General features: G+C 43.5%; 1 protein-coding gene across 1 annotated transcript in view; it reads right to left on the bottom strand.

Annotated features, from left to right (window-relative positions):
- Positions 1–21,940, bottom strand: part of TUSC3 (tumor suppressor candidate 3) — a 128,339-nt gene that overhangs the window by 59,540 nt on the left and 46,859 nt on the right. The window contains exons 3-5 of the mRNA XM_028743697.2: positions 10,580–10,697; positions 7,881–8,021; positions 6,245–6,385 (exon numbers count right to left, since the gene is read on the bottom strand). Coding sequence (XP_028599530.2) covers positions 6,245–6,385; positions 7,881–8,021; positions 10,580–10,697 — 400 coding nt within the window. The remainder of the gene's footprint in view (positions 1–6,244; positions 6,386–7,880; positions 8,022–10,579; positions 10,698–21,940) is intronic.

The following is a 21,940-nucleotide window of genomic DNA, read 5'->3' as shown; positions in this document are numbered from 1 at the left end:
GCAAAGGAACAAGCAATGGCACACTGGTTCCCATTCTTCCTTTGCGGCCACAGCTAAATTAGGCACTTTGGGCGGTGTTGGAAATTTAAACTTGCAGGCGGCTTCCCAGACTCAGGGTTTGCTGACAGTGAGTCTGCAGCTGTAGGGTTAGAGGGGAACTATACAATGACCAACGCTTTGCATGGCGACTGCCTCAAACCTACAGCTAGTCCCAAATTTTTCTGTTTCCCTCCATATCACAGCTTTACTACTGCAGTCTTGCTGGTGAAGCGGTTTAACTTGAAAATTAATGAACATACAAGGATGAAAGATGGGAAGGGGAGTCCCTGCTTGACAGACGTCCATACTCTCAGATTTCAGGGGGGGGGGTAACTCCAGCTCTCACTGGGGAACTTCCTTTTATCTTCCTTATAATTATCTATGTGGGGGCAAGCGCACCAACTGCTCAAGCGATAGATACAGAAACGGAGTGGACTTGGCTTCTCAACTATCTTAATGCCCAGTTAATGATTGTGTTGTTCTCCCTAAGGTTTAGCAAGCCTAAAATACAAAAAAAAATATGCTAATCCTAGGTCCAGCAGGGAGCCACATGCAGCTTAGAGCCTTTTGAGGCTGCCGGCAGCTTCCGAGCTGCGCTGACTATTGACTGACATGAATCAAGTTAGGAATGGTTTTGACAACCGCACACCTACTGCCTGCCTGCCTGAACTAGTTCACAGACTGGACCAGATATTCTTCTCTCCACCTGAATCATCTATTAATAAGGAACAAGCTGGCACATGATTAAGGCGGGAGCTAATGGACAACATTAATGGGTTATTTGCGTTATGTACAACCTGGAGGAAAAGCAAACTCACACCTTTAGACGAGTCCTTGAGATCCATGCATGGATGATTAGGGGAGCAGGGTATGTGGAAAGTAAGAGAAATCTGGGCATACAAAGGGAGCTGCTCTTTATCTCATTTTCCCCAGGGTTTTCTTTGCTTACCCACTACTGCTCAATTTATTGTTATCTCTTTCATATTACCTCTAAAGTATTCAACTCCACCTCCCCATTCATGTCATTATTTCAGCTGTCTCAGATGACAGTATGGGATCTACAGGCTCACAACTCCATATTATAAAGACATAATAAAAGGATATGGTAAAAGGATAGCATCTTGTACTTCGCTCCACAAATTAATAATCCGCCTCCTTCCTGTTTTGGAATATATAATCACTCTCCATTTTAGCAGAGTTTTAGTTGCTACACCAAGATAGAATTGAACACTGGATTTTCTTTGTTGTTCCTTTTTTATATTAAACTCTTGAATTTCCTGAACCCCCTAGGACTGAGGCTCAATGAAGTACTGCTGTCCAATTGGTTATTTTCTACTAACATCTCTGTATATGCTTAAAATCATTACATGACTTTTCGTTCCAAGCATACTAATTCTACCCCATGATTCCTCCAAGGAATCAAAAACTATGGATAACATTACCCAATTTATTCTAACAGGATATAGGTACAATACTTAAGATGACAGGAACACCTCTTCCTGCACAATTCTGTACCGGGCAAGGGACAAAAGGGTCAGGTGAACACATTTGTAGACATCTTCAAAGCTTCAAAGAGAGCAATCTTACTCAATCCAGCACCGTGTTCTACATCTAAAAAGAGATGCTGCCTTCTCCATTCAAAAAATCCAGGGGGAAAAGGTCCTCCCAGAAACCTCTGTGAGGAAATTCCCAGAAAGTAGGGAAACAGCAAAAGAAGGCGAGAGGGAGCAAGTGATAACCAGATAAATTGTACTTGGGAGTACACCTACTGAAATAATCTCCATTAATCTCCGTTTGGTCTATGCTGAGTATGACTAATGCTGATATCACCAAGAAAGAGTACACTGGCAGTACAAGAAGATCCTCATCACATTAGGAGTCTTGTAGCTCAATGGCAGAGCTCATACAAAGTGTCATAGTCAATCCCCAGAAAGTCCTGGTAGTGCTGGGTTCAGAAGTAATGAGCTAGATTGACCCAATGGCGCTAGATGGACTCTGTTCCTAAAAGACCATGAAACCAGTATTGTGTTTCCAAGGGGGTTGTGGTATTGTTTTCCTAACTCCACTCTCTACCAAACCACATGGCAAACTGGTTTTGAGATTTATTTATTTTTCAGGTGATTCCAAAGCAGTTTGGAAAATGTTCAGCTGGCCTTCTGTGCCAAGGACAAAAAGTAACAAATCCCGCTGGGCTACTGCCATATCCCTGCATGGAGATTCATAGTTATTTACATCCTGCAAGTCAGACAAGTTTGCAGCCAAATATATAGGTCAAACTATATATTATGGTGGCATGCCCCGAATATCAGAATGTGAGTCATGTAGATTAATGCCACAGATGAGTAGACAGAGAACATTTCCCTCACCTTCTGTTCCCTCACACCCCAGAAAATCTGTTTTTATCAGCAATTTTATTCCTCCTCCTGGGCACCAGAAAACAAACTGGGAGGAAGCAGTTTTTCTCAGGAGCAAGTGGAGAAATTTCAGCATTCCTTCCTGCAGAAAGTGCAATTTTATTTCCCCTCTCCACTTTAAAAGAATTCAACAACAATTTCAGATGACACAGGTACTGCCCACTGTCTGGTTTAACTCCCACGTCAGATTCATAATTATTTTATTTTAGCTTTATGGACTAGGGATAAAGGGATAAAACAAAGGAAGCATCTCACAAGTATTTTCTGCAGGACACAAGGCATGCTAGCAGTCCGTAACCTGTAAAACGGTGTGGGTGGCATTTGATGGAGAAGGCAGAGAAACGAATGAAGCAGGTGGTATTTAAGAATGTAAGGGGGGAAAGAAATCAGAAATGTTTCTAAAGCGAAAATATCTACCTTAATATTCTTATGGCTAAATGCAGCTGTTCCTTCCAAAGAGAGATATGATTTTGCATGAATAAAAGATCTTTAAAAGCTACCAACAAATCATCACCACCACCTCTTATCTTTGGAGATACCACTATGGAAGAGTTCAAGATTGGAAATCTGCTTCAATAGACAATTTGTCAAACAATTTAACTGCATTTTCTCTCATATATATGTGGGGTGGGGAAGATGAGGAGAAAGATAACTAAGCAGCTCCTTTCCATCTTCCCAGCTCTGCAGGGAATTCAAAAGGAGTACCTGTGGGTAGGAAAGCTACAAACTTAGGCAGGACTTCAGGAGCTATTGTGCAGTGTGATTTTAGCTACATCTTATAGAGCAGTGTTTCCCAACCGGTGTTCCGCGGCACAGTAGTGTGCCGTGAGATGTTGCCTGGTGTGCCGCGAGATGTTGCCTGGAGGGAGGCGGGCGAGGGCGTTTGCTTCCCGGAGGACGGAGCGAGGGCGCCCCCTGCTGGGCCGGGGCTCGCTCTCCCCAGAGGGTAAATCTGGATCAAATGGGGCGAGGGGCGGGCAGAATTCTGGGGGCCACTGATGCCCTACAGAGCCCCCCCAAGTCCTCCTGGGCGCGCGCTCTGCTGGGCTCTTTTCGGTCGTCGTGCTTGTGGGAAGCCGCCCCTTCCCTGGGCGACGCGCCGCCTCGCGACTCCGGAGTCAGTCCTGCGGGCTCTCGGAGGGACTCGCGAGCGACGGCGCGGCGGCTCCGGGGCGCGCTCAGCCGGGCCGCCGCGCGCCCCCGCGCAGCCCCTGCTGCAGCTGCCTGGCGTGGAGCGCGACGCGGAGCCGGCCGGGCTTGGAGGCGCCCAGGTAGGGCCGAGCCGGGCGGGGGCGGGGAGGTCTCGGTCTGCTGCGGGCGCAGGAGGGCGAGCGGGAGAGGGGGAGCCGTCGGGTCTCCAGGAAGGAAGCGAGGCGGCGGCTGAGGGGGATGCAGCCCCGTCCCCAGCAACAGGCGCTCCTCGAAGTGAGGCCACAAGTCGGGGCTCGGACAGGGCCTGGAAGCAGCGGCTCCGGCTCTTGGGAGCGGAGAAGGGGACTTCGAAAGCGGCCTGGAGGAGAAAAGCCCCGATGCAGCGAGAGCGGGGAGCGTGCTGCCTTGTCCAGGCCTCCTCGCTTTGTGCCGTCCGCTGCCGGCAGCAGGACACGGGGGCTCCTTGTTCGCATGCTTTCCCGGGTGATTGGTGAGGGTTAGGGTTAGGGTTAGGGTCCCTCAGTCCCTCGCTTTGCTGCCTCCTCCCCCCCCAAAGCTTGGAGGTTCCCCGGCAAGGGGGAGGGAAAAAAATTGAAAGTTACACTTTTGTGCGTCCCTCCCGGCGTGACGCTGCGCGCTGACATCACGGGGCTGTAATGGTGGTGTGCCTCGATATTTTTTTCATCAAACAAGTGTGCCTTTGCCCAAAAAAGGTTGGGAAACACTGTTATAGAGGAAAGACTCCTGTGGCATCTTAAGTATTAACAAATAAGTTCTGGCTTTTGCAAGCAAGAGCCAACCTCATGAGCTGTAGAAGGTGGACAAAAAAATGTTGAATTTATTTCTAAGATTTTATAATACGTTGCCTTTCAAACCAATGTTTGTCAAGGCAGCTTACAATATATTTTAATGATGCATGCTTACATATATGCATGTATACACAAGCCCCCAAACTGAACAAACATGGGGCAAGTTATATGGTAAAATGAGAGTAAAAAGCAAATGTATATATGGTGTCCCTGTGTTCAACGCATGTGTTAACGACTATCAAGGACCAAAGCCTACCATTACTATTACCAGTGGCGACAGCTTAGCATCCTGGTTCATGACAAAATAAATAATTAAAAAAACTGTGCAGTAGTGCCTTAGGTAAAGGGACCCCTGACCATTAGGTCCAGTCGTGGCCGACTCTGGGGTTGCAGCGCTCATCTCACTTTATTGGCCAAGGCAGCCGGCGAACAGCTTCCGGGTCATGTGGCCAGCATGACTAAGCTGCTTCTGGCAAACCAGAGCAGTGCACGGAAATGCCGTTTACCTTCCCGCCGGAGCGGTACCTATTTATCTACTTGCACTTTGACATGCTTTCGAACTGCTAGGTTGGCAGGAGCAGGGACTGAGCAACGGGAGCTCACCCCATTGTGGGGATTCAAACTGCCGACCTTCTGATCGGCAAGTCCTAGGTTCTGTGGTTTAACCCACAGTGCCACCCGCATCCCTTTAGTAGCACCTTAGAGACCAACTAAATTTGTTTTGGGTATAAGCTTTCGTGTGCATGCACACTTCTTCAGACACTGCATGCACACAAAACAAACTTATTTGGTCTCCAAGGTGCTACTGGACAATTTTTTAATTTATTTTGACTGTGTCAGACCAACATGGCTACCTACCTGAATCTGGTTCATGACAGTTCAGCAACTGAACCATGCACTGTTAGCAGCATTGTTACTTACATGTGAAGGAAGTAACAATAAAAGGAAGAGCTCAATGTGGAGGTGGGAGTATAAGTAATACTCTCGGACTTGGGAGTTCTCCCAGATCCATTATTCTGTCAGGTTCATAAACTTCAATGGCGGGTGGTGGTGGTGACAGCTTTGTTTTAAAATAGAATTGCCTTGTTCTCATGGGTGCAGAGATTTTTTTAAACAACAACAAAGCAACAGCACAAGTAAAAGACTGAAAACAACTATGCAACACAGATTCATTATAACGGATGCTGAACAATAAATGAAGGTGTTTCAACAGTGGATTCAAGTACTGAGATTTCAGATGAGGGAGCTGTACTCCCACCCACTAAAGCTAAGCTCTTACCTAGCAAAGATGTCATAGAAAAGAACTTTGGTACAAGAACCTAACATTAGCTGCAGCCATGTGGCTCATATTTTCCCATGCCAATTTTTAAGGAGCCCAGCTCTATCTTACGTTTCAGTCACTAAAACTAATGTTATATATCTGATAAAACAGTGATTACCAGTATCTTTAATTGCATAAGTATACCCACCCTACCACCCCCCAGTTCTGAGCAACTGTTAACTTGTGAGTTGTAACCTTCATGCCTTTGAACTTGGGGGGGGGGGGGGATGTCAATTTAACCAACTTCTGCCAACACTGGAACCAATTACAATTAGCCAGGGTATCGGCAACCTCTTAATTGCATGCTAGCACTGTTTACTGCCCTTGAGGTTTGGCCCAGCTGTTCCTGTTATGATTTCACAATCAATGCTGTCTCTCGCTAACCTATTTATTAATGCAGTGCTCTCTCATTAACAGTGCGAATGGGACTTGAAATCTTGTTATATAAACAATCAAATTAATTGAGCTTCGAAAAGGTTTTTTTTTTAAAAAATGTAAAGTTGGCTTACCAGTGCTGCCATCGCCCAACCAGTCTTGTTGTAGATGAACTCCAAGTTGTTTCGCCGCAAGTAGAGTAAGCCACCGACTAGCGACACCAGGAGAGCCAATGCAATGGTACCGGAATAGTTTGGGGGCCTGAACACTCTGATCTGTAAAACAATAAAAAGCGTGTCATGTGTTTTCTGCTTTCAGTGGTACTTCGGGTTACATATGCTTCAGGTTACAGACGCTTCAGGTTACAGACTCTGCTAACCCAGAAATATTGCTTCAGGTTAAGAACTTTGCTTCAGGATGAGAACAGAAATCGGGCTCCGGCGGCGCGGCAGCAGCAGGAGGCTCCATTAGCTAAAGTGGTGCTTCAGGTTAAGAACAGTTTCAGGTTAAGTACGGACCTCTGGAACGAATTAAGTACTTAACCTGAGGTACCACTGTATAAGTAGACATACACCTAGGCATGCAGAATTTACATACTAAACAGAGCCAGCCATTCACAATTAAACTTGTATGCATCTAGTCAAGTAAAATGCCACAAGTGCAGATTAAAACTGCTTTTCCCCCATTTTTCGGTGTGTGGGTGATACCATGCTTGCTGGAGGCAGGGTTTTTTTCAGGAGGAACTCAGTTCCAGCACCTCTCAGGTGGGCACCATTGCCATTATAAGAGAACAAGGGGGGTGTTCATGGTGAGTTCCAGCACCACTTTTTCTAGAAAAATAGCACTGGGCTGGATCCAACGGGAACTGTATTCCAAATCACCTGGAGGACACCAGATTGGCTACCCCTCCTCTAAACCTTCAGTGGCAACTACAAAACCACATTCAGATGGCAGCAAGTTTATGCTAGTCACAGCAACAGCACACCGAAGTGGAAGAGCCTGGCAAAGGGGCCTGATGCTCTAAACTCAGGAGATAACTTGAAAGAATTTCCACTGCAAGGTTCTCCTGCACTAGACCTGATGAAATGAAAGGGAACTTATAGTCGTCAATTCATTTTAGCGATGTTTGCACAAGAGAATGTGCTGGTGAGCTGTGCCCCATTTGAGCAGTGAACCTAAAAACATCCCCCAGTTTCTTGAAAAGTTCCCTTTGCATCAACCCTAAGAAGCGGTCAAGATTTTAATTCTTCGTTAATTCTAAAGAGTCTTCTAGTTTTTCCTTTAGATAAATACTTTTCCTACAATGTTCTTGCCCACTATGCCTGCATGCAGTTAAATAAAGTTGTTCAGTATATTTACCAATTGTACATCTACAGCATTGTTTTTTAAAAAATCAACAACTACTCAGTGTTAGACTTGGGAGTTATTACTAGCAATAAGAAATATTTCAAGTACGTGCTCACATTAATCAATTAATTGGTACAATATCATTCCTCATGTTCTGCTAGGAGACAGCCAGATTAATATTTTAGCTACCAAAGCAAGATTGAAATACATCGTTAATTTTTTCCCCTCTGGAGTTACCAAAGAGTGATAGAGTAGCACAGCTGGCACTTTTATTATTTTAATACATTTTGTAGAGGACTCTTATGGGGGGGGGGTATCATTTGAAGGTAGTGGGGAAGAGGGAACCCCAATTCCTAAGGTCTGTTTGTCACAGAACATGAAGATAAGTGTGGGTGAGTCTCTTAACTTTGTCAAGTGACTTACATGAACATCAGTTCTGTCAGCTATCCACTTAGCTAACTGCTCTGCTGCGAATCCAATTCTCTGCAGGTCAAATGTGTCAGCTCTCCTGGGCTTCCCTTTCGGAGGGAAATGCATGAACGTTGGAGCAGAGTTCATATTGAGCTATGAGAGACAACAAAGATGCCACCAAATATTAAAAAAGCATATCTGTCCTTTGTCAGCCTTTTGGGAAACTGTTAAAAGTATGGAAATATATTGCTTATAATGCTTAACAATGTGCCATTAAATCAAGCCACTAGGCTTCTATCAAGTCCCCATCTACTGTATGGGAACAATAAGGTCAGTACAGTACAGGTCAGCTGCACACATGTAATTTATGTATTTAAAGCCATTTACGGATCACCTTCTATTGTAAAAACAAGGCAATTTGCAAAACAGAAATTATACAATACAATATTCAACAGATGTACAAAAGTTCAGTACAGCGAATACTAAGGATCAGGGTGTATGAATCCCCATGTGAACAGTTAAGTTTTTAAACAGTCAGTTGAGTACCTCTCATTGCTTCTCAAGGGGGGTGGGGTTGGAACTCAAAAGATGAAATATAAAAGCTAAGTATCATCATCAGCCTAGATCTTATAAGCTAACCTGTAGATGTTTACAAAAGGAAATGTTTCCTGACCCCTCATTTTCTCTGCAGCCAGTGTATCTCTTAAAAATATCTTGTGTTCAGGGGTACTCCCAGAACAATGTGGGATGAAACATGGGGAAGGGCAGTAAGAGAAGCGGGGAATTGCATCAAATCAGGTTTGGATCCTAAGCTAAGGAAATTCTCATAAGAAAAGTTCCTGTTGCTTCATCTTTCTCCCAGCAACCCTTGTGCCTCATCCCACATTCTTCAAGAGAGCTTCCAACCCTCTTTGGTCATCATAGGTAACTGCAGAGGGAAGGATGGAACAGGAAACTTTCCTTCCAATTTCCTTAAAGCTATGTCGGGATCAAGCTGTTATTTTCCACTAACGAAAGGCAATATTGTATTTATTTATACTCTCTCTCTCTCTCTCAGAACTCAGGGATGTGGACATATAAGGTTACCCTGAAATCTGAGTGAAGAAACCTGTGAAAGCAACGAGGATGGAACAAGATTGCCTCTAATGACATACACAAGCCCAGCCATTTTCATTACCAGGGCTGTATGCTCACTACACAACTAAATTATGTTACATAAATACATTATTTAAATGTTGCAAATTCAAATTATGTACAATAATCAAGCTGGATGTTAAATAATTGGATTTATTCCAAGTACAACATATTCTCTTCCTCCGCGGAATATTTGTTGACAACCCAATATGTCATGAAACTGCAAAATATGAGGCACTAGGAAATGTGGTTGGTTGTGGTTTTTTTTGGTCAAATGTAATATTTCAGAAAACAGCACACAGCTTTGCTGAACTAGACTGCAACTCACTTTGTGAACTGGCAAAAGTGAGGTCTTTTTAAAGAAGTAATCAATTTGAATGATATGCATTTTATGCGAACTCAATTACTCAGGTCCATGGGGTGCGCGAGAGAGGATGGAAGAGAAAAAGAAAGCAATCAGCAATAAGGTAAAAAGTTATCAGCAATAGGGAAGGACAAAAGCTACACATTGTGTTAGGGTGGCCATCAAAAACAGTCTCTCTGCGCCACACTCTTCTTCCCCTTTTCCCCATAACATATATATTCAATTACATCTGATGTGATGCCATCACAGTACACGTTTTCCGTCCAACAGCAGCTGATGCTGAAGAATGGGAGAACATAGGTAATGGCATCAAATCCCTGACAACTGATATACATTATGGAGAGAAGGGGGAGAAAATGACATGGCAAGTTGGTTACAGACGGCCATGACCTACATTTTAGTATAAAACTATTAGTGTCCAAGTTTCAGGATAATTGGAAGCAGTAGCAATCTTGTTTTATAAAAATAAACTGATCTCTTAAAAAACTTTTAAACTTGTTTTCTTGTATAGCCTGGGGAGAAGTGGTAGGCTTCTGTGTGTGTATATCTGTGTGCATGTGCTTGTGTGTGTATGTATATATAGCACAGTAAAGTAAGAAAGCAGTTTATTTCACTTGCTTTTCAGAACACTAGCTACTTTTGTCTGTTGCACTAAAAAAAACCCCCACCCAACCTCTGTATATTTATTTGACAGTAGACCCATAAAACCCACTGAGGGTTACTTTTGGGCACAGTTATCTAGGTTGGGAATTCAAATCTGAGGTAGGCATAGCAAAAATTGGTCTTTCTTCCAGATTAGTTAATTGAAAACACTTCTGGCTTTGCCCACTGACCCCAAAAGATTAGCCCTGAGTGGAACAGGGGTGGGAAGGTTTGTTCATCCCTGATCTAAGCCATAGTTTCACGATCATCTGAAGTGGACTACAAAAAATGAACAATGTGTACATTTTTGTGGGCAGCAGAAGCAAACTGCTGCGGATCTCTCAGAACAGCAACATTCTTCATTTTTAGTGGCAGCTAAAGGAGTATGGTGGAATTTTCTCATCAATAACCTCAATAACAACAGCAATCTCTCCATCATCTGTGCTTGTGCTTACCCCCTCTAAAAAAAAAAAGGAAAACATGTCTGAAACATACAATTAAGGCAACCAATATGAATATATTAGAAAGGTGGACACAGAACAGCTTAGCATTCAGGAATGCACCTTCTCACCTGCTGAAAAACATCAGCGCCTTCATCATAATCTACTATGGTGAAGAAAAGTTTGTTCGAAAATGCTGAAGAGTAGCGCCATGAGTTAGCCAGCACTTGATATTCCTCATTAGCTTGCCTGTAAGAGTAAAGACAGAGAAAAACACATTCAACTACCTAATAAGTGCACCATTAATAACTGCAGTAACATCGTCCTACTTACAGCATTAGATGAACCTCACATAAAACTGTAATGTGCATTCTTTTCCACAAAATTACACTGTCTTTTCTTTTTAAAAACTCGCAGCTAAATCTGAGAAAAGGGAGAAAACTTTACAGCATTTACAACACTCGGAACACTTTCAAGGGCTTTGCCTAGGTCACTCTCAGTAATCATCATCATCCCCACATTGCAGATGAGACCCAGGGGCACTTTTCAACTTCAATGGATTTTGTATGGGGGCTGATTTGTAAATCCGGGGACTGTGTGGTAACCTTACTTGTACGCCCTAAGGACAAGTCATTTGAAATGTGGAAGCATTTGCAGTTATCTACGTGCTACCCAGTGAAGTAGTTTCACTAGCACAAGGATTTCTGCATGCAGTGGAACTTCTCCCTCTCCTCTCTCCTCGCCTTCTCTGGATCTGCTCTGGAAAGTTGGGGAAAACTCCAAAACAATTTTTGGGAAAGGATGAGAGGGAAGAGAAGTTCTATTGTGTAGCCAAAAGTCACTGCACCAGCACATCTATTTTGAAGGATACTGCCCTCGGGCTTTGGGAAGTAGCTTATTCACAGGCTCCCAGGTCCTAGGCAAGTTTATTTGGAATTATATCCCCCAGTGTTTGGTGAGACTTACCTACCAGGCAAGAATGCAAAAGAACTACAGCCAGGCACCAACTCTATACACCAGTCTTTGACAACTTGGGTGCCTTCCACATGGGTTGGAGCTGATACAAGTTTTATCGCAAAACGTATGGAAGGCATCAGGCTAGCAAAAGCTGGTGCATTCACTGAGCTGGAAGGAAGCCATACTGAACACTGCGGGATTTACTTCCAAATAATCTTGCACAGGATCAAGCTGAATGTCACTGTATCCGTTTGGGCAAAATATTAAACAGAATATTTGGCCTTCTGGGGAAGAAAAGGGATAAGTGCTTCTTTGAAGTTACTTCAAGTTGGGAATACTAAATATTTCTCTCTCCCCTTTGGTTTGTTCTTCCTTTCCTAATCCTATAAATCCAGAACAGCTGTTTTTATAGCAGTACTTTTAAGGGTATAATCAGTGCTTTTCTTCCAGGGGGAAAAAAATGGTGCTGGCACTCACCATGAAGTTGTTACAGTAAGGGCTACATTTATAACCAGTGCTTTTGTTCTAGAAAAAAGGTGTCAGTACTGCATAGCCCTTGAGTACCCCCCAGAAAAAAGCACTGGTATAATATCATAGGGTTAAAAGAGTATTCAAATAAAGCAAAAACCCATCCATTGGACAAAAAGACTTACTGGATTTATTTTATAGTTGGGGGTAAATTCTCTGACTCCAAGTTGATGTCATTTGATCTTAACTATTGAAGGAACTTCCTCCATGTCAGTTGACAGATTCAGATCACTGAAAGACTCCAAGAAGCCAATATGTCCATCACGATATCTAAGAAGCCACAACTTTTCATATTCTCCTGCTCAATTTTCAAGCGGTGAGATGGAACCTCTCCAAATCTGGGTGAACCATAGTTCAAAAGACCCAGATGAGGCAGTATTTGCAATGCATGTGGAGCCATTGCCGTTTGCAAAATTTCTGTAAACCATGGTCATTCTGTAATCCATGGCCAAACCGACACTATCAGAATTATTCAAGACCTCTCCAATCTCAATTTTCTTAGAACACTTTGCAGAAGTGAAATTTGTAGGAAAGCAAAATGAAGACCCTCTAGTCCAAACACTGACAGTGTATCAATCTCTTATGCCTTTGATCACTGGAACCAGGTTTTAAAAAAAGGTTAAGTCTGTATGTTCACTGGAGAAGCAAACAGAGCCAGAGTTCCCTGGTTGAAACTTGACTCAAGACACTGCAAAACATGGATGCTAATTGTCATTTCCTCAAATGAACTTGCTGTCGACTTAGTCAGTGGACCCACACATTTGACTCCCTTTTCATACGCTCTGCAGTCTTCCTTTTTATTCATGAGGACTGCCGCCTAGCACTGCAAACTCTGAGACCAAGCTCTGTCCTTTAATGTGATCCAAGTTGAAGCTTTGGGCAAAATGCCAAAGAGTTAAACTTGCCTCCCAAAACTCCAACAAATTCACACTATGAGTAGCCTTGTTCTTCGACCAGATGACCATCAGACTGGCATCTTGTAGTCATTACCATTCTCACCAGATCTAAGAAATAAACTGAATTCTGGAGTCTACCCTCTTAGAGATAATCATAGCCCCACAGTCAAAAGTATCTAAAAAGGTAGTAATACCCATTGTAATGGTCTGATATGTTTTGCCCAAAACATCAGATGACTTGTCGAAACTACAAGTCCCTGTACCATGGGCTATGTGTATCAGCAGTGCTGACCTCATAAGCAGCAATTTGCTGGCAATATTTTAAACACACGATCTAGGCTGACTGATACCAACCCATTCTGTGTATCCAACAGAGCTTGTAGATGCTGTGCTGGCTGAAGATGACTTTTTCTTCTTTTCAATTTATTATGAAACCACATGCTGAGAGACATTCCTTGATTGAATTGGCACCTCTGACTCACTTGTCAATTGTAGTGTGACCTCAAGAGAAGATTGTCCAGAAATGGGTACACATGGTGGAGAGTACACATTGGAGAGTGCTCTTTGGCCCCATGGAGCCTTCGATGTGGGGTTCCTCGGAGTTCAATTTTATCACCCATGTTGTTTAACATCTACAAGAAACCACTGAGTGGGGCTATCTGGAGTACGTTGTCAGCAATATGCTGATGAAACCCAGCTGGACTTCCCCTTTACATCTGCAGGTGAGGCAGTGGATGGGCTGGACTGTTGTCTTGCCTTGGTAATGGACTGGATGAGAGCCAGTAAACTGGAGCTCAATCCAGATAAGACAAGAAGCACTGGGAAAACCAAAATGGTCAAAGGCCTGGAAACGATGCCTTATGAGGAACGGCTAAGGGAGCTGGGCATGTTTAGCCTGGAGAAGAGGAGGTTAAGGGGTGATATGATAGCCATGTTCAAATATATAAAAGGATGTCACATAGAGGAGGGAGAAAGGTTGTTTTCTGCTGCTTCAGAGAAGCGGACATGGAGCAATGGATCCAAACTACAAGAAAGAAGATTCCACCTAAACATTAGGAAGAACTTCCTGACAGTAAGAGCTGTTCGACAGTGGAATTGGCTGCCAAGGAGTGTGGTGGAGTCTCCGTCTTTGGAGGTCTTTAAGCAGAGGCTTGACAACCATATGTCAGGAGTGCTCTGATGGTGTTTCCTGCTTGGCAGGGGGTTGGACTCGATGGCCCTTGTGGTCTCCTCCAACTCCATGATTCTATGAATGGGCAGTTCCCTAGACCAGATAGATGGGAGGTTGCCTACTACTGATGGGGTTACACTCCCACTGAAGGAGTGAGGAAACAGCTTGATGGTACTTCTGGATCCATTGCTGTCACTTGAGCTTAGGTGGCTCGGAGTGTCTTGCATCCTCCAAAGCTGTACTCCTATCTAGACAGGGATAGCCTAACTTCTGTTGTCTATGCTCTGCTAAGTTGTAGGTAAGATTGCTGCAATGTGTTATACATGGAGCTGCCTCTGAAGATGGTTTGGAAACTTTAGCTGGAGCAGAATTCAGAAGACAGGTTGCTTACCAGGGTAAGAGGGTTTGAGCGTATAATGCCAATCCTGGCCCAACTGCACTGACTGCCAATTATTTTCCGGGCCCAATTCAAAGTGCTGGTTTTGACCTATAAAGCCTTACGTGATTCAGGACCACAATACCTCCAGGACCAGCACTCCCCATATGATCCTGCGATCATCACGCGAGGCCCCTCTTTGTGTACAAGAGGTCTGGAGGGTGGCAACACAAGAACAGGCCTTTTCTGCAATGGCTCCCATTTGTGCAATGCTCTCCCCAGGGAGGCTCACCTGGCACCTTCATTATACACCTTTAGGCGATAGGCAAAAATGTTCCCTTTTAAACTGGCCTTTGGCTAATTAAACAATTTATGGCCTTTTAAAATGGAAGGTGGATTGTTTTTGTTTGTTACTATGTTATGTGCTTTTATGTTGTAAACTGCCTTATGATCCTCAGATGAATGGCAGTATAGGAAATTTAATCATCACCATCATCATAGGTACAAGACTGGGGACAAATGGCAGGAGGGATATCACACTTCTGTAAGAGGCAAAGGCAGGAAATGGACTACGGGAGGGGGGAGGCATAATATATGGACAAAGAAAAAAGCTGTTTTTCCTGTCTTTGGGTGTGAGGGAGTGATATAACACACCATGTTCTGTGTCTGCCACCTCTGAAAACAGCTGTTTTTATAGCATTACTTTTAAGGGTATAAGAGTTGTTGTTGTTTAAAAAGAACACTTCTGTTAGATATGACTTTTATTGGTTGGTAATTTTTGTGGATTGATTTTCAAGACCAAGGTAAATTATTCTCAGTATCAGCAACCAATTATACCTGCCAAAAAAAGGAAAAAAAAGAAAATCCCCCCTGATCCTAATCTGCCCAATAAGTTCTCACAAATTAAATTTGGTCTCCAACCCTATCTTTCTAATAATCTCCCCAGGTTCATGATTATCTCTGAAAAAAGCAAAAAACAAATACTTTGGCTGTTGCATCACTCGATGACTGAGCCACCATCACAAATCTAATCACCTAACACCATCTGAAGCACAATACTAGCCTAGCTTGCAATGTGCCAACTGATTAGGAAAGTGTGTATGGCAGGGGGATTAATTACTAAAAATATTGATGGGTTTACGTGCTGAGTATTTTCCTGCTACAGTTTATTTGGTGTAGAAAGACCCACTCTCTGTCTGCTTTAGTGCAACTGTGTATTCGGGCCCAGAACTGGCCTTCAAGTACAATAAATGTAACCATCACTAACAGTCAGGGTTGCCTCCAGACAGTCAGTATTTTTGGGATGGGTTCAAGCACTTGCTAGAAATTTAGGTCTGTGCAACTAAAGTGGATTAAAAAGCTTAATGGCCTAGCACAAAAAAAAACTCCACTTCTTGTTTTTTATTGACTTTTTGAAGTTAGGAAAGTAACAGGGAAATGTATTTAAATGTGTAGGTTGACTTACTGCTTAATGGGAAGATGTATAGACAAAAGACAATAAAATCAGGATGGATGCTCATCATCATATAATCTCTCAACAGACAAACCAGAACAAATGTTCAAGAAAGAGCGAACATAGGCTAACCTCCTTGGGTAAGCTTTGCAGAAGCAAATCATGATAGATGATGAATCATCTGGTCACCTGGAAGAGCTCTAGATAAAAGTGTAAGAGACACCATAACTAAATAGAATTCTGAATGCCATTTTGGTAGAAAAGTGCATTTTCCCATCAGAACACAGTACTAATCATCCGGTGAAAAGAAAACCAATATTTCTAAACTGCGATCACAAGAAAACACAGCCTCCGACACGGGGCACTCATTTGGACTAGAAGCAAACTGAAATGTTTGCTTTTGCTGTCAACTGGAGAGCCGAGAATTATTCCCTTCTTTCAAAATCCCATTTAGGGGGCAAGGTTTGAAAGCCAGGCAGCTCACTGCTACACTGAATCTGTCATTTCCTAATGAACTGGTGCTGCATCTTCATTCACAGCCTGTAGAGGGCAGTCAAGCAACATCAAATGAATCCTGCCAAGGTTTAAGTAATAACTGTAGGGCATGTCTGTGTTAAACCAACTATAATAGGAACTCTGAAGTTTTAATAGATGAATAAAATGATCACATCACATCACATCACTCCAACTTGATCATTTTCTTTAACTTGTTTAGCTATACTTACACTTGGGTAATATATCCTAGCCAGTCTTTCAGGTTGCTTTATTAATTAACTCTCTGCCTAATTTAAAGTTACTGCTAATTAATTTATATTTACTATCTTTTGCAAAAGGCTTCAAACCTTTCTGGAATTTCAAGCTCATTATCTTACCATTTCTGCAAGGGATAGTGGGTCAGATACAGTTCACTCAAAGAGGGAAATAAATTGCCAAAGACAGCTTTTATGCAGTAAAAATAACAACGAACATGTAAGTTAGCCAGAAAAGCAACAATGTTGTCGGGGGGGGGGGGGGGGGAGAGGCAAGATTGGTATGCTAAACTGAAATCTACCATGTAACTCAGAAATAATATCTAGATACCAGAAGAGGAAAATAGCTATATTCATTTCTCTTAAAAGAATGACTCCCCTGCTCTCCATATTAGATTTACATTTCTCCTTCACTGTACAGTCGTACCTTGGCTCAGGCTCCTGAACGATCAAAAATCGGAAGTGATTGTTCCAGTTTTCAAACGTTCTTTCGGAAGCTGAATGTCTGACGGGGCTTCTGCAGCTTCTGACTGGCTGCAGGAGCTTCCTGCAGCTAATCAGAAGCCACGCTTTGGAAGTCGACCGTTTCGGAAGTCGAACGGACTTCCGGAGCGGATTCCGAGGTACAATTGTATACCCAATTTTATATGAAATTCATAGAGGTTTTTGTATGATGTCCTCTTTAGGGGCTGAGGGACATGGAGATAAACAGTAGGAAAATATTTCACATTTTGGGGAAATTGAAATGTAACGGTCTGCAAGCGGGGCCTGCAAGAAGAATGCTGAAGAATTGGCTGCTCCTGTTCAGGGTTCTAGCCAGCCATGTCCCCTTCCTGAATACACCATTCCACTGCCCCCTCTCCTAGCAGCAGTCAGTCAGCATTTTATGCCCCCTGAGCATGCTCAGCTATGACACTCACCTGGGCAATTTATCATCTCTCAGCCTTAACTTGATTGGGAGAATAAAATGGACTAAGCCTACACACACTGCTCTGAACTCCTTGGAGGAAGAAGGCACAGAATATATTTCTGCCCTAAGCTGTTCACAAAGAATAGACAAAAATATTTGCCTTTTGTTTATGGGATTCACAATTTGCTAATAAAGAAGGGACAGTAATTCAGACCTCTAAGTAACCTCTTCTCCTAATTGCATGTAGGTAGAACTGATCCTCAGGGACGCGGGTGGCGCTGTGGGTAAAAGCATCAGCGCCTAGGGCTTGCCGATCGGAAGGTCGGCGGTTCGAATCCTTGCGGCGGGGTGCGCTCCCGTTGTTCGGTCCCAGCGCCTGCCAACCTAGCAGTTCGAAAGCACTCCTGGGTGCAAGTAGATAAATAGGGACCGCTTACTAGCGGGAAGGTAAACGGCATTTCTGTGTGCGGCTCTGGCTCGCTAGAGCAGCGATGTCACGCTGGCCACGTGACCCGGAAGTGTCTCCGGACAGCGCTGGCCCCAGGCCTCTTGAGTGAGATGGGCGCACAACCCTAGAGTCTGTCAAGACTGGCCCGTACGGGCAGGGGTACCTTTACTTTTTACCTTTAGAACTGATCCTCAGGTGACCAGGCAATGGTAGCATTCCTCCTGCCCATCCCTTTTTTAGATCACAAACAGTCATATTAGAAACATGTGTGCAAATGGGCTAGTAAATCTTTTGCAAGGGCCAATAAATCCAGTTCTGTTATTTGCAAAGCTGGAATAACTATACTGGGTCTAAACATTTTTAAAGCTGCAATATCGTGTTATAAAGCAGCACACTCCCCAGAGGGGGTGTTATATCCCTTGGGTGGGCTCGCAAAAGACCCTGAAGGACATTAGTGGCGACAAGCACATCAGACTGCTAGGGACAGCCTCTTGGCTGCCCTACAAAAAAAAGGGGGGCGGGGAAGAGGTGAATTCAATGCTTGTATTATACGATTATCATCAGTTATAAGTCCTCCTGAGGAAAGATTTGATCAGAAAGCAGAGTATAAACCTTTTCAAAAATAAGTAAGCTACAGCTACACGTTTAGTCCAGCATTTGTTTCCTGAACTCGAAAGAAAACTGAAAAGGATTTTGAAGAGAAACAACAGTTTTATTATTTTAAGTCAAAATGCCAACTGGGTTTTTCACCAGCTCCTCACTGCCACCTTGAGAGAGAGAACACAGTAGGTTATGAGACCCTCTAGACTCAGCCAAGACCTACTTCTGTCCTTCATACCACCGATTTCTTATTTGCTTAATTCCCAATTTTCTTTCCATAGATGCATTAATACATATATGTATGCATGTATGTATGTACGGGACGCGGGTGGCGCTGTGGGTAAAAGCCTCAGTGCCTAGGGCTTGCCGATCGAAAGGTCGGCGGTTCGAATCCCCGCTGCAGGGTGCGCTCCCGTTGCTCGGTCCCAGCGCCTGCCAACCTAGCAGTTCGAAAGCACCCTCGGGTGCAAGTAGATAAATAGGGACCGCTTACTAGCGGGAAGGTAAACGGCGTTTCCGTGTGCGGCTCTGGCTCACCAGATGCAGCTTGTCACGCTGGCCACGTGACCCGGAAGTGTCTCCGGACAGCGCTGGCCCCTGGCCTCTTAAGTGAGATGGGCGCACAACCCCAGAGTCTGTCAAGACTGGCCCGTACGGGCAGGGGTACCTTTACCTTTTTATGTATGTATGTATGTATGTATGTATGGAAAGAAAATTTGGGATTAAGCAAACAGAAATATACATATATTTTGTTTTGATTTGATTCGCTGTATTTCTGTGCTGCTTTCCATTCAAATGAATCCCCAATCAGCTTGCAAACAATAAATAACAACGTAATAGAACATCACAGGTTCAGCATTAGTCATATTACATAATTAACCAATCAGTGAAACAATTACAATCCGTAAAACACTATTAACCAACCAGCAGCTAAGAAGAGGAGGAAGCTAAACATATATAACGTAAGCAAGCAGTACTGCAAGAAAGGCCCACAGCTGCACCACCTCAATCAACAGCTGGCACCCCTAGTTGTTGTTGGTCTTGGTGTGTGTGTGTGTGTTTTGCAAAACCCAAGTTTAGATAGCAAAGGCAAACATTTCCGTGGGAAGGAATTAAAAGTACACGTGCGTGAGAGTATGAGTGTGAAGAGCAAAATAGTTGGCAAAGGCCAAGTCATCCCTCATTTTGGAACGGTGATTAAGAACATACAGTCGGCTGACAGCAGGCCCAGCAGGCATCGAGCGAGACAAGCTGTTTTTCATCTTGCGCTGGGCACCGGCTTTCGAGGAGGCTCTTGCGTAAAATGGAGCCCGTCCAGTTCTCAGCACTGACTCCAGCTCCTCACACTTGCACGGCATGGTAAAGTGCTAATTTCATGAAGGTGAAAATGAAAACGTGATATAATTGGAGAAGAGCTTGTGTGTGTGTGTGTGTGTGTGTGTGTGTGTGTGTGTGTATGTGTAGAGGACTGGGATCAAAATAAGAAGGGGGAAGTATAGACAAAAGTGGCCTCTCTTGATACAGAAGACACCCAGAGATTAAGCTAGGGTCAATTGCCATGTCCCCAACTTCCTTTTCAAGTGTAAAATCTGAACAAGTGACACATGATCTCCTCCCACCATTACCCTGGATCTGAAGAGCAGACATTTCAGTGCTGGCGAGAGGCAGGATGCTCTGGTTCAGAAAATAAAGAGGAAATGCCAGCTTGCCATATGCTTTTTTATAGGTGATGCCACTACCTTCTCCTCCTGTTCTTACTTCTCCTTCCTTTCACAATATTCCCAACCAGCCCAAATGTGAAAGGGAAGACCCTATCTGAACAATAAAAGGGAGGAGATGGGAACATTCTTATTTTATTTGTAAGATTCGTTACCCACTCTTCACCACAAGGTTGCAGGGCGGATCCTGACCATTTCATATACAGTCAGAAAAACGTTTAATATAGTTACAATGATAAAATCAAGCAAGTAATAATGTTCCAATCATAACAACAGATTGATAAATAAATACATTCTGTCAGTGGATGTGATGAAAACTCCTTTACTTGCTCTGTTAAGGATGTTGAACAGGCTTAAGTTGGCAGATGATGGACCTGACCCCCAAAAAAGGCACCCTCTCCAACTTTTTATAAGATCTGAATATCTGGGACCAACACAGCTGTATGTGCGTGCAGTGATGGGATTCTGCACACATAAAACAGTGCCTAACCTCAATTTAGGCAGAGCTGGAAGACATGCTGACCAAAGCAGGTTATCAGTAATGTAGTAAGAAGGAGAGCAGGAAGGGCTGAATCAAGTCCCCTCTTCTTTCACCCATATTCTCCCCAGACAGGGGATCAGCATCCGTTGCATGAGCACCAACATAGAAGCAAACATCAATACACATTTGGCCCCAGGTCAGAAATCCCCAATCTAGTGCCCTACAGATGTCTTTGAACTACATCTCCCATCACCATCAGCTATGTTGATTGGGGTTGATGGAAGTTGCAGTCCCATAACATCTTGAGAGCACCAGGTTGGGGAAGGTTACATAGGCACTTTTAAAATTTGGAATATTTTATCCCAGCAAAAGTGGGAGGGTGGCATCATCAGGCTGAAATCCCAAGCACTCCTACACCTCAGAGTAAGTCAAACAGAACACAGTGAGACTTACTTCAAAGTACACAGGCATAGGATTGCATTTTAAGTGTATTTTCCCCCTTCCTGGCAGTATCGAAACACTGGATCAAAACACTACAAGCAGCACTAGAAAAATCCAAGGAGGCTCGCTTCTCAAACTCACTTTCAGTCTAGTAGCTTCCCATCATGCTTCCATAGTCTTCATGACACACATAATTATAGGATTCTTCCCACAATCACACTGACTGTTCCTTGCAAATTCTGCTTCCTGCAAACCCCAAACAAAAGGTCGACAGTGGGAAGCTTTAGGCATAAGATTTACAATCAAAGGGAATGTGACCCTGCTTCTGGTGCTGAAGCACATGGTTACAGGATTTGACAGTAGTGGAATCAGTGGACATAATGCAGTCATACAGATGATGGAAAGAAATTTGATTGCTTGCGGTCTGGCGGCGCTCCAGTAGAAGAAATGGCAGAAAGACGGAGAACTGGAATTTAACAAGGCAATGTTTTTTAACGGTAGGAGTGGCACACTAATTTGTATCCTCTTTCCACTCTTGCCATTTAATTTCACAATGTTCGGCCAATATTTTATTTCTTTTAGGTGAAGGATGCAGTGCACCCAACTAAGTATTCTAAGAAGTAATATTACCACAATTCTCCTGGAAGCTTCTAACTTGTTTGAGTTTTTTAAGTTGTATTTTAATCAACTTGTTTTTATTATTGGTTGTTAGCCGCCCTGAGCCTGGTCTTGGCTGGGGAGGGCGGGGTATAAATAAAATTTAT

The sequence above is a fragment of the Podarcis muralis genome, chromosome 9 (genome assembly GCF_964188315.1).
Source record: "Podarcis muralis chromosome 9, rPodMur119.hap1.1, whole genome shotgun sequence".
Taxonomy (NCBI): Eukaryota; Metazoa; Chordata; class Lepidosauria; order Squamata; family Lacertidae; genus Podarcis; species Podarcis muralis.
The sequence above is the reverse complement of the archived record's forward strand: the minus strand, read 5'-3'. Positions and strand labels throughout refer to the sequence as shown.